This window comes from Neolamprologus brichardi, chromosome 17, assembly GCF_056152115.1.
Source record: "Neolamprologus brichardi isolate AB-2024 chromosome 17, ASM5615211v1, whole genome shotgun sequence".
NCBI classification, from domain to species: domain Eukaryota; kingdom Metazoa; phylum Chordata; class Actinopteri; order Cichliformes; family Cichlidae; genus Neolamprologus; species Neolamprologus brichardi.
The window spans coordinates 2134730-2147516 of record NC_142120.1 but is presented as its reverse complement, the minus strand read 5'-3'; the positions used below and the strand labels follow the sequence as shown (position 1 = coordinate 2147516).

Genomic DNA, 12787 nt, shown 5'->3' with positions numbered 1-12787 from the left:
GTCCCTCTCACTGATTTTCTTTATCGTTTCTTCGCTGCTCTGCATCAGGTTGAGCTCGACAGCGTCGGGCTCGGACAGTCTGTTTGGACCGCCGCTGGAATCGGCCTTCAAGTCCAAAAGCTTCGACAGCCGGGACCAACTCAGAGAGCAGAGCACGTTTGGAGCCTCTGAATGTGAGGTTACACGCTACTTTCATTTAACTGTTGTGTTTTGTTTCTTTGATTGCAAAGAGACGGGACTGTTGGACGACCTGAAAATAAAAGCTCTAAATTCTGTCTCGTTCCCACGACTAATGTGTTGATTATGTGCTGTAGATGCTGCTTTCTCCTCCGACTCCTCGTCTCCGGAGAACGTTGAGGACTCTGGCCTCGACTCACCCTCCCATCAGCCTCTCGGACCCTCCCCCGAACCGGCAGGCTGGGCGGCCTGGCCTCCTGCATCGCAGAGTAAAGAGCAAACACGGGGTCGACCGTCGGACCCTTTCCTTTCCGCTTTCCGTGACCACTCCCCCGGACGCAGTCCTCACCCGCAGGATGACCCTACCTCCGTCTGGTCTGTCGCTCCGTCGCGCCCCTCGCGCGTTCCCCCTGATAAGGACCCCTCGTCGGTGCGGTTCCCCGCCTTCTCTCAGTCCCTCGCCCCACCAGAGATGGAGTCATCAGTGTGGAACTGCAAACACATCCCACCCGAGGATCCCTTCCTCGCCGCCTTTGAGAGGACCGTCGCCCAGGAGACGTTAAACCTGTCAGACGCCTGGGCGCGCCCTCCGCCCCGCACTGCTCAGGAGGGCAGAGGAATGGATCTGCGAGGGGACCCCTTCTCCGTTACCTTAAACGACACCAAGACACTTCCAAGCACTTCCTCTTCCTCTTCATCCTCCTCGTCCAATCGGAAAGAGAGGGAGAGGAAGCGGGATCGCAGCCTCCCGCCTCCCATTTCTTCCGATGATCCATTTGCGATCACAATGATCGGCAGCCCGACGCATCAGTCGTCGCTGGCGGCAGCTGTTGGGGGGATTCCCCCACGCGGCGGCGGCAGCGGCTCTGCCGGCAACACCAGACTCGGATTCGACGCCAATTCGAACACTTTACCGTCAGCTCAGCCAAAGAAGGAGCTCACGCACTGGAACTCGCTCCACAACCCGTTTAGTGAAGGCAACGGCTCCAAATCACAAGAAGCAAGCGGAAAAGGGGAAGGTGGCGGCGGAGAGAGGAGAAAACACCGATCATCGGAAGGTGAGCCGCGCAGGAACGCCCCTCCCCTCACGAGGCATTCGGGGCCCCAGGAGGATCTCTGCTTTTCAACAGACAAAGATCAAGACTGTCTGGATCTCAGCACACAGATGTCCTGCAGTGTCAGCTCTCGTAAGGGTGCTGCTTTATTCTTTTAAGACAAAGTTTCTACTTCCTGTATTAAAAAACATTTCCAGTACTCATTATAACAGTAAACGCAAGAGTCATGCTGTCCTCCAGCCTCAGTCTGTGGCGCTCCTTAATTAGTCACAAAGGTAGCAATCAGTTTCTTCTCAGAGTAGTCAGAAAAATGAAGCATGAATATGCACATACTGGGTTTAGTAACACCTTCGTGTCACCTGTGCTGTTTTCTGGCTCACAGATTAAAGAGTGAGCTGTTTTCCACTTGGAAAGAAAAGTGCTTCACAGACTCTCGCTGTGATTGGCCCTTCTAGGTGGGCTAGCCCTTTTATTTCACGTTGAAGGTTATGCAGTCTGATTATTTAATAGCACGTTATGCCTTCCTGATTGGTCATTAAGGCTGCAGGGTGGCTGCGTCTGATTAAAACTGTTTTTCACAGGAGAAAAATAAACGCTGAGATAAAATACATTTAGCCAAGTAGACAATAGTACAAAGTTAACCAGCAGGTACTTTTGATGTGGGGCCTTTTTTGAAGTACCATACCTATAAGGCGCACGTAAACTCCTTTAATTTTTTCAAATATTCAATTCAATTCAATTCAATTCAATTTTATTTATATAGCGCCAAATCACAACAAAAGTCGCCTCAAGGCGCTTCATAGATACAGAGAAAAACCCAACAATCATATGACCCCCTATGAGCAGCACTTTGGCGACAGTGGGAAGGAAAAACTCCCTTTTAACAGGAAGAAACCTCCAGCAGAACCAGGCTCAGGGAGGGGCGGGGCCATCTGCTGTGATTGGTTGGGGTGAGAGAAGGAAGACAGGATAAAGACATGCTGTGGAAGAGAGACACAGGTTATTAACAGATATGATTCAATGCAGAGAGGTCTGTTAACACATAGTGAGTGAGAAAGGTGACTGGAAAGGAAAAACTCAATGCATCATGGGAATCCCCCGGCAGCCTACGTCTATTGCAGCATAACTAAGGGAGGATTCAGGGTCACCTGGTCCAGCCCTAACTATATGCTTTAGCAAAAAGGAAAGTTTGAAGCCTAATCTTAAAAGTAGAGATAGTAGTAATATCGTCTGTGCGCCTTATGTGTGAATTCTGGTTGTGCTTACTGACCTCGACCGATTTTATGAGCTACACGGCGCTCAGACATCCGTCACAAATGTTTTAGTGCGACTTTGGTAGCTACGAAGCCGCAGCGCCTGATGGATCGTCGGAGTCAGGAGCCTGGCGGAGTCATCTGGGTCCTAAACTCCGTCTGTTTCAGGTAGTGATGTGCGATACCACTGATTTCCAAGTAAGATTCGGGGTGGTATCAACGATACTGATCCGATACATTTTATTTATTGTATCTCAAATTATAGCTTCATAATGATTACTGGACATCAGATTACTTGTTCTTATCGCTTAATAATGCAGAATTCATCATATAGAAATAAAAAACTGAAGTTGTGCGCTAATTGAACACGTTGCCTGCAGCACTAAAGGACTCGTGAGAGACGTCTGTCTCGCCCTAGCAGCACCTGTCCCTGTCCTCCTCTCAGTTCGCCTCAACATAAGCTCGTCATATTCTGTGATATGATTTACTCTGAGGTGTTTGACGAGGTTTGCGATACATTTCTTGCCACATGTATCGCAAACCATGTGTTGGCTGTTTGTGGAGGTAAAATATGTCCACACATGACTCCATTTAAGCTCAGCCATTGTTGTGAGTGCGCACGCCAGAGCAGTGTTGCCAACTCCTCAGTAAGGAAAATCGCTATTGGCTGTCCTAAAAGTCGCTAGAAGTCGCTAAATGACGTCATCACCTAATTTGCATAATTGGTCATGCTAACGTAATTGTAACCTACGCTGCTGGAGAGAGAAATAACATCGTGGACGAGACATAAAGTGAGCAAAAAACGTCCTAAATGCATTTAGAATTTATTTAGAACTACAAATTAAATTTCTTTTAGCAATTATTGTTTTTTGTAATGTCACAATTCCAACCCTGCTCCTTTATCCGGGCTTGGACCGGCAAAAGTGACCCGAAGTAGGCACTCTGGTGGAGTTACTTTGTGTGTGTGTGTGTTTATAAGTAGTTTTAAACCTGATCCACAAAACAGCATAAGAGTAAAAGAAGAACTGACTGCGTTACAGCACCCGCTGCTTGTTGAGAGTAAAAGCGATATGCGCGTTCACGTCTTTTTTTTTCACGGGGGTCTGAAAACTTGCTAAATATAGCGACAAAGTCGCTAAGTTGGCAACATTGCGCCAGAGGCTGCCACATTTATACAGCCGTTCAAACGTACACGAGGAATCTGGGTCCTAAACTCCGCCTCTTCAGGTCCCAAAGTCAAACGAACACTGCGGCATCATCTTTCATCTTTAATAAAAGGATCAGCGTTGCTGCTTTACTAGGTGTAACAATTAAGTTTAACATCCAGGCATCCATGAAAACAGAATTTATTACATTTAACAGAGTTAGAAGTTAGCAGGAAGTTAGCTCGCTAGCTTCCACCTAAACATGATATAGTATGTTCTGACTGAGAGATTTCTGAAAGAATTCAAACGTACAGCTCTGCTATCACTTCCAACATGAATGAAGACAGAAAACTAAACAGCAGTGACGTTTGTAGGGTTACTGAAGTTGGGCTAGCTGCTATATAATGATGTGCTACGTGATCGCTAGCGACACAGCTATGTTAGCATAACATTAGCACAGTGAAGCTGGAGGATGAACGCTAACTTTTTTTTCCCACTCGATAAAAGTTAACGTGAGGGATTCTGGTGGTTAGGGACAAATGCAATCGCATGGCAGGATGCTGTAAACGGACCGAACTTCAGTCAAGAGAACAACTGAGATAATCCATCCACAATACGAGGTTAGTCATTAATATACTGCAACAACATGGGAATAGAGCAGCTGCAGAGAATTCAACATTAATGAATCAATGGTACAGAAGTGGAGGAAGCAAGAAGAATGAGTTGAGTAAAGTTTGACTTATCTGACTGTTTTGTTTTATGTATGAAAAATACGGTACCAGCCGTGTGGTTTTATGTTTTTAAATTGCTTGTTTTGTTGCTTTGTGTGAACGTTTACCAAACAAAACAATTTTTCTCACATGAGCTACAAAACAAACAAAGCTCTCAGGCATCCCAGAGAAAAACAAAACGACTAAAACAAACACTTTTCCAGCTCGTTAATCACTCGCGCTCATCTTAACACAAACGTGTGTTCAGCAAGTCTTTGTTGAAGCAGTGCAAATAAGATTTTGAGCGTGTCTCATCCTCAGGTTTCTGCGTGTGATTTAGATCCACTTTCATCCACTTTGTGTGTGTTTCTTTTTCAAGGCTCCAAACATAACTTCAGACAGGACACAGCCGAAGGGGTCACAGCCGCTCCTGCGAGAGCGACCCGAGCCAAGAGGTCTTCGGGTCGACTCGGTGGCTGTGAGCGAGTGAGTATCGGTCACGGCTTAACCGTTCAATTTCAGAAGCAACACTGTCGTTAGCAGCACTAATTCAGACCCGGCTGTGCGTTTCAGTCGCGGTCCCTGTGTTCCTCTCCACTGCCAGAGCCCAGCCCTTCCCTCACCTCCTCCTCCTCTTCCAGTCCCAGCGAGTGGGGGGGTCAAAACCGAGCTCAGAGCCCTGCCGGGGTGGGACAGGCCTCGCCGCTGCCCTTCCAGCACCAGGACCTCCAACAAAGACAGTGTAAGCCACACGGGCACATGTCTAAAAATGTCTTTTCAGTTAAAACCTCGCAGCGAGAGATGTGAGCAATATTTCTCTACAGTGCATCTGTCCAGAGGCCCCAGCCCCATATCGCTCAGCACACAGGAGGCGTGGCCAGTAGCAGCAGCCATTACTGAATACATCAACGCCTACTTCAAAGGCGGACAGCACAATCGGTCAGCGTGACGCTCTTTATTTCTTCGTTTTGTTATTTACCTGCAGACGCTCACTTTAACTAACTTGCCTCGTCTTCCGTCCTCAGCTGTCTGGTGAAGATCACAGGTGACCTCACGATGTCCTTCCCAGCAGGCATCACTCGCATTTTCACTGCCAATCCCAACGTTCCCGTGCTCAGCTTCAGACTGGTCAACATCTCAAAGATCAATCACTTCCTGCCCAATCAAAAGCTTCTCTACAGGTCAGCCATCTTTTTGTTGCTTTTTTAGTCCCGGCTCTCGTGTCTTTATCGCCGCTGTCTTCGATGCTCCTCAGCGACCCGTCTCAGAGCGACCCCGACGCCAGAGACTTCTGGTTCAACATGCAGGCTCTGCAGCTGCACCTGCAGCGAGAGGCCGAAGTCAACCCGCAGGCTTCGTACTACAACGTCGGGCTGCTCAAGTATCAGGTCAGGATAGAAACCGAGGATCCCGATGCTTCGTGACACCCAAAAATAACTAACCTCGTTTTCTCAGGCGTCTTCTCAGGACCCGGGTCGGGCGCCTCTTTTGCTCTCAGCCGAGTGTCAGCGGAGCGGCACGGTGACCAGGGTGTCCCTGGATTATCACTGCTGCCCCGCCACCGCGCCCTCCACCCAACTCACTGCCGTTCAGGTGCTGCTGCCATTGGACCACACCGCCACAGACCTGCAGTGCCAGCCGCCCGCCTCCTGGTGAGCAGACGTGACTTCTTTGGCGTATTTTAAATTATCCTAATTTTGTTCTACTTTAACATCCAGAACGCCTCCTGAGGGCCACAGAACGACAGTGTCGGTGTGATTATAGGGAGCGGTGTGACCCCTGGGAGACAAAGAAAGAGCTAAACTTTGACATCCAAATAATGACATAAACAGAGCAGCTTGTGATGCAGCAGGTATGACAGAGGTGCACATGGTTGCAGTAAAGCAGCAGTAACTTGTGTGCGAGTGTGCTACAGTCAGAGGGGGGGAGGTAATGGACAGAGCTCTTCTGACAGTCTGGTGGATGAAGCTGTTCAGCAGTCTTGCCTGAATGCTTCGGTACCTCCTCCCCGAAGGCTGAAAATGGAGCATGAAGGGGGGCGAGGCAAATGTTTAAAATGTTGTCCACGAGGGAGGGCGGCGAGGTTCTACGTTTACGGGTCTTCGAGAAGGAGGTTGTGAAGCCTCACGGTGATGCAGCCAGGAAGAACGCGCTCTGCGATGCCCTGGCAGAAGGAGAACGTGATTAGAGGCGGGACTCGTGCTTCTCATCGATTCGCAGAGGAAGCAGAGGCGAGTCGGAGCCCAGGAGACATCCTCAGAGTTCCTGTGGGAACATGCTGCTGCTGCTCGCTGTCTCCTGCAGCACCGCTGATGCTCAGTGGGGGGCGCTGTGGTCTGCCACAATCTGTTTAGTCTTCAGTGCATTCAAGAAAAACATGCTGTGTTTACACCACTAGACCAGGTGTAGTTGGCTTCATCGTTGTTAGGATCAACGACGATGTGGTCAGTGCTGCAGGTTGGAGCACCAACCACCAATAATACGATAATGCTGGTGATGCTCAGTCACTGCAGCTCTGTGACTGTTTGAAGACAGTGAAAACATGCTGTATATACACTTCCTGAGAGCTGCTATAAGTAATAAATGTGTGGGAAACTATGCATCATGGGTACAGATGTGCATGGTTAGCAGACTTCACTACTACTGTTGGATCTCCCTACAAGAAGGAAAACAGAAATGTCTGGATGCATAAAATGTCCTCAGTTACACATTTACTCATAAAAATCTTAAACTGATTTTGTTTTAATCACCGTGCTGCTGTTTTAGGCTCTCAACACGATCATGTCCTGTAACGTGACTCCGTCTTTAAGGTTTCATAGTTCTGCATTCAGGTTTTGTAACAGTAAGCTGATTGGACACAGTAGCTAACGAAAAATGATTGTAGTTGAATCTTAAACGTTCCCACTGCTTCAGCGTGGCAGGAGGTCAGTTTAACGCCGTCCGGCTTACGCTCCAATGAAATGATGGCGGAGCTTCATTAGGAGTTTGCTTGTACCCAGTCTCTCCACATGGCCTGTTAATGTTGAGTCACTTTTTGTATCGAATGGGACACATTGTGGTTTATTCTGTGTTTTTAGTCATTTTGATATCAGGACGCTGCCGTGGTGCGGTGATCGTCTTTGTCTCCTCACAGGAAGTGCTCCGCTGGTTTGGATCTGCGGCCTCTGTGTGGAGTTTGCATGATGCACTCTGTATCAATCTATAGATGACTTAAATGGTTTCTGAACATTTCTGGGATAAGGATTTTGAAACGCCACGCAGTGGTGCAGTGACACAGGTGCAGGATTATCCTGATATTGTCAGGCACCGCCCCATAATATCAGGATGCTCCTCTCTTGTGCTTCTACTGCAGCTTCTCAATTAGAGCGTATTTTCCTCATTAACCTCCAAAGACTTGAACATGATGAACGTAAAAATTCAATTCAATTCAATTCAATTTTATTTATATAGCGCCAAATCACAACAAAAGTCGCCTCAAGGTGCTTCATAGATACAGAGAAAAACCCAACAATCATATGACCCCCTATGAGCAGCACTTTGGCGACAGTGGGAAGGAAAAACTCCCTTTTAACAGGAAGAAACCTCCAGCAGAACCAGGCTCAGGGAGGGGCGGGGCCATCTGCTGTGATTGGTTGGGGTGAGAGAAGGAAGACAGGATAAAGACATGCTGTGGAAGAGAGACATGCAAACAAAGAATTACCTGATTTTTTTTCTTGAGCGCCACATATGAGGATATTTGTTTAAAATGTCGATAGAACAGTGGCAGCATGTCCTCGTCAGTAGATGTCAGGCTGTTGTAGAGCAGAATGTGATGTCCACACATGTGGACGCCAGGTCCGAGGTCAGGGGTCGGCAACCTGCGGCTCTTTAGTCCTTTTAGTGCGGCGCCGCGTGGTTCGGGAAAATAAATTAGTTTTTTAAGTAATTATCTTTAGTGTATTTTACTTATGTTAGTTCTTTTTTAACTTGTAGTTCTACATTGGAAGATTATTGTGATCCATCCATCCATTCGCTTCCATTTATCCTTTTCAGGGTCGCGGGGGGCGCTGGAGCCTATCCCAGCTGTCATAGGGCGAGAGGCGGGGTACACCCTGGACAGGTCGCCAGTCTGTCGCAGGGCCAACACACAGGGACAGACAACCATTCACGCTCACATTCACTCACACATTCACTCCTATGGGCAATTTGGATTAATCAATTAACCTATCCCCACAAGCTGCTTCTCTTTGGACGGTGGGAGGAAGCCGGAGTACCCGGAGGGAACCCACGCAAACACGGGGAGAACATGCAAACTCCACACAGAAAGACCCCTGATGGTGGAATTGAACTCAGGACCTTCTTGCTGTGCGGCAACAGTGCTAACCACCGTGCTGCCATTAGATTATTGTGATATTGACATATAAATATAAAACTATACTCTATTATTTTTTCATCGCTCAAAATAAGCGTCACACTCACGGAAGCCGGTGTACCCGCCGAAACGCCGTGCATTTATCGACACTTTCAACCCCAGATAGGCCAGTTATGGATCTTCGGATCCACATTATGTCAGCAGCTCCAGCGTGAACTATGTTAAAAACAAACACGCTCACGCCTCACAGACGACAGCTTACAGTCCTGTAAAGATGAAGTGACTTGCACAGCCCCGACCTGCAGACGCTGTGCGCAGAGGTTCAGGAGCAGAAGTCTTATTGTAAACATATCACAGCAGACCCGACGATGTTTGCATGAACTCGCTTTTCAGCTTCTCTTTATTGACCACTTTACGCACACGGTTGCTGTACGCACACAGCCGGCTGTAGCTTTGCAGCTCACAGCCCGACATACACCAACACAACAGCAGAGAGAGCACAGACGTTAAGGCGGCGCGGCGTGATTGCGGGTGCCGCTCAGGTGCGTCCGACTCCCATACAGCGGCGCTGCAGACCACGCCCCGCCACACACATTAACCTGGTAAAATACATATTTAGGCAGAATTTTGCAAATATCTATTTTTCATCTTTCAGCAGCAAAGTGCTTTTTTTCCAATTATTTTTTTAAAAGTCAGGTCAAGACTCCAAAAGCCCAAAGGTGATATAAGGGAGGCTCACAGCAGTTTTTGTTTGCTGGATCATTTTAGTTCAGCTTTCCTTTGGTTATATTTCAAAATGTGTTAATTACATAAATGTAATTTTCTCTGTAGCACTTCATGGATTTCAGCAACACACCTTAGTTGTTCACACAAAGCATAAAGGTAAAAAACAATATTTACAGTTTTATCTTCATTTTAGACGTCAAAAAGTATTTGCAGCTCCCAGAGTTTTCTTTTGCGTCCAAATGGCTCTTTGTTTGTTAAAGGTTGCTGACCCCTGACCTGGGGGTTAAACAAAAGCTGGCAGGATACACAGAGAGACGTTTTCAGGGAGCTTCGGCATTCAGAAAATGCCAGCAGGGCTTTACTGCAGGGAAGATGCAGCAGAGATGCTCTCAGTAAATAAGCAGAGTCTCACTGTTGAAGCTGTTTGCAGCAGGAAATCTGATGAAGTGGCTCAAAAGCGTCAGAGTGCAGTTATCTGCCAACTTCTTTGCTGCTTTAACTTCTGTGACCTTTGATATTAAACATTTGCTTTTACAGCCTGCAGCCACAGGTGGCACCAAATCCATCGTCCAGATTAACGTTTATCGTTGTTGTCTTCTGGATTAAAGACGTTTAATAGGCTGGCTGAGGTCGATAACCCGAGACATTTGGAGGATGTTTAAAGGTTGGAGGTTCAGAGCGTTTTTGGCCTCACTGACTTTTTTCTGCCTCCGCAGGAACGCCGACGAACGCCGGCTGCTCTGGAAACTGCCCAACCTTTCCCCGACCAACCACAGCAAAGGTCAGGGCTCTGATTTTTCCCTCGTCTCTGTTTTTAACCCCCAAGAACCAAGAAACCTCGATTAGTTGATGCTCGACACCATTAACCGATTCGTTTTCTCCTCTCTGCGTCGCTGACAGTCGTTGCTCTCGGTGACTTCACAAACATCCATGTCCTCTTCCCGGTGTGCGATCAGCTCGTTAACTGCAGAATTAACATGTGAGCGAAGCTGCTTCTGAATACTGAGCCGACTGATTGCATGACATTAATGCTACACAATGAGAGGTGGCTCTAAGGCTCTAATTTCAGCTGGGAAAGTCGAACATTTAAGTCATTTAAGCTGAAGGTTTTCTTCACCCGTGTGCGTCTTTGTACCCGACACCCACAGCTCTCCTCTGTATCGCATACCTTATTCTTCTAATCATATATTATTACCTCTATGTGAAGCAAAGGGCTTTAACTATTCACAGGACAAAGCATTGATAGTTAAAGTTGTGCGAGGTGGTGACAAAGCACTGAAAGGCTGCTTTAACTCCTTCGAATCCTTTTTGTTTCTTTACGAGTTCAATTTTAAAAGTGCAGCTTTGCATAAATGCTGTCTGACAGTTTGTCACCAGTTAGCTTCACCGACTGTGTTACAAACAGAAGGTGTTGCTCAACTAGCATTTCTTCTCGTACGCCTTCGAACGCGCGGCTTCATCATACGTGAACGCGCACACCTCTGCGACTCTCGCTTAGTTGTTTGTTTGCGAGTCAAACAGGTGAGCCGAGGGTAGACTTGCTTCTGTCGGACGATCACGATCAAACTGTCAGTGTGTGCTTAAGGAGCAGACTTGCAGCTTTGTTAACTCTGGTAACAGTCCCCCGTTACAAACGAAGCAGACGTAACATCTGAGCGGCTGAATGTGGATCTCGTGTGGAGACATGAGGAGATGTCAGCAAAACTCTGGAGCTCCATGGTTACTTTCAACTTCCAGGCTTCTTTGGTGTTTTTACTCTTCTTTGTAAAACCACTTTTTTCATTTATAATGTGGCTTTTTTGTTACATGGAAAACAAATGTAAACATTTGGGTGTCGTGTTTTAAGAAACTCCGCCCCTTCTTTGTACTTTATATCTGACAGATGCCGCAAAATGATTCTGCTCTTCACCTGAACTCAAAGTGTGTGTGCGTGTGTGTGCGTGTGTGTGTGTGCGTGTGTGTGCGTGCGTGTGTGTGTGTGCGTGTGTGTGTGTGTGCGTGTGTGTGCGTGCGTGTGTGTGCGTGCGTGTGTGTGCGTGTGTGTGTGTGTGTGTGCGTGTGTGTGCGTGTGTGTGTGTGCGTGTGTGTGTGTGTGTGTGCGTGTGTGTGTGTGTGTGTGTCCTGTTCAGACATCTTTGTGAGGACCAAAAATTGGAGGTTTACTCTGCTTGTGGGGACCAACAGTCACAAATGAGGACACACACGCCATGAGTTTAAAGACATTTTTGAGGCTCAAAATGTGGTTTTATTGTCAGGGTTACAGTTAGGTTATGGTTAGAGTTCATTTTTCATGGTCAGGGAAAGCATTATCAATTAGATGTCCTCACTAAGATAGCAAAACGAGAATGTGTGTGTGTGTGTCTCAGTGAGGTAAACGGACCTTGTGATTAGGGCTGCCACAAACGATTATTTTGATAGTCGACTAGTCACCGATTATCTTTGCGATTAGTCACTAATCAGATCATCATCCATTGGAGGTAAAACGTACAGCTTATTGCACCAGCAGCATCTGCTCTTATATAACTATCATTAGCTTACAGCTTTAAGTGTTTAAGGTATGTGCTAACTAAAAATAAAGACAAGATGATAGTTTATTAAATTTTAATGAAATTTGCAGATTGTTTCGGTGAAGTTTAATAAACTCCTTGCTATCTAAAATATAACAGGACACCGGAGTAAATTCTCGAGCATCTCACACTTCTGTTAATCAGCTGTCAACGTTTATTCAGCTGTGTAAAAACTATAACTTTATTTCTCAGCCAAACCGATTTACTCAGGAACAAATAAAATACTAAAAAAAAGCCAAACAATAACATTTTTAAGTTATCTAAGTGACTTATATATCATGTTTAACCTGAGTAGCGAAAGATGGCGGTGGGTTTGAAAACGATTAGCCGGGAGTCCGGTGTTCTCACGGCTCTAGTGAGCCTAGCCCCCGGCTAGCTATCGAGCTAGTGGGTAACAGACGTCTCCGAAAACGTCGGAGCGCTTTTGAAAATATGTGGTGTCTTGATAAACTGAGCAGATATTTGAGGTTTACACAGCTACATTCTCGCCTGAAAATATGTTAAACGTTTATTTTGTGACCCAGAAAGAATAATAAGAGTAATATTAAAACTAACTAGCTGCCGCCATTGTTGGAAACTGAGCTGGGCCGCGCTATGAATTCTGGGGCACAGCTTCTTCTTCTTCGGGGTTTAACGGCAGCTGGCATCCTTGTACATGCAGTCCTGCCATCTTCTGTTTCAGTCCGTTATTACACTCTTAAATCCTACTACTTATTCCTGCGTCTTTTGGGATCTTACAAAGCTTCAAACGACATCGACTATTAAATCAGTCGTCGACTATTTTAATAGTCGACGTAATCGTG

General features: G+C 46.7%; 1 protein-coding gene across 5 annotated transcripts in view; it reads left to right on the top strand.

The window, feature by feature from the left end:
- fcho1 (FCH and mu domain containing endocytic adaptor 1) overlaps positions 1 to 12787 on the top strand; it is a 78044-nt gene that overhangs the window by 63929 nt on the left and 1328 nt on the right. For 3 of the 5 annotated variants that reach the window (XM_087830612.1, XM_087830611.1, XM_087830614.1), the window contains 9 exons: positions 49 to 173; positions 315 to 1370; positions 4720 to 4826; positions 4914 to 5082; positions 5165 to 5279; positions 5366 to 5521; positions 5596 to 5728; positions 5796 to 5992; positions 10134 to 10198. In XM_087830612.1, the coding sequence (XP_087686738.1) occupies positions 49 to 173; positions 315 to 1370; positions 4720 to 4826; positions 4914 to 5082; positions 5165 to 5279; positions 5366 to 5521; positions 5596 to 5728; positions 5796 to 5992; positions 10134 to 10198 (2123 nt within the window). The remainder of the gene's footprint in view (positions 1 to 48; positions 174 to 314; positions 1371 to 4719; positions 4827 to 4913; positions 5083 to 5164; positions 5280 to 5365; positions 5522 to 5595; positions 5729 to 5795; positions 5993 to 10133; positions 10199 to 12787) is intronic. The other 2 variants (XM_087830615.1, XM_087830613.1) reach the window with 2 other exon arrangements.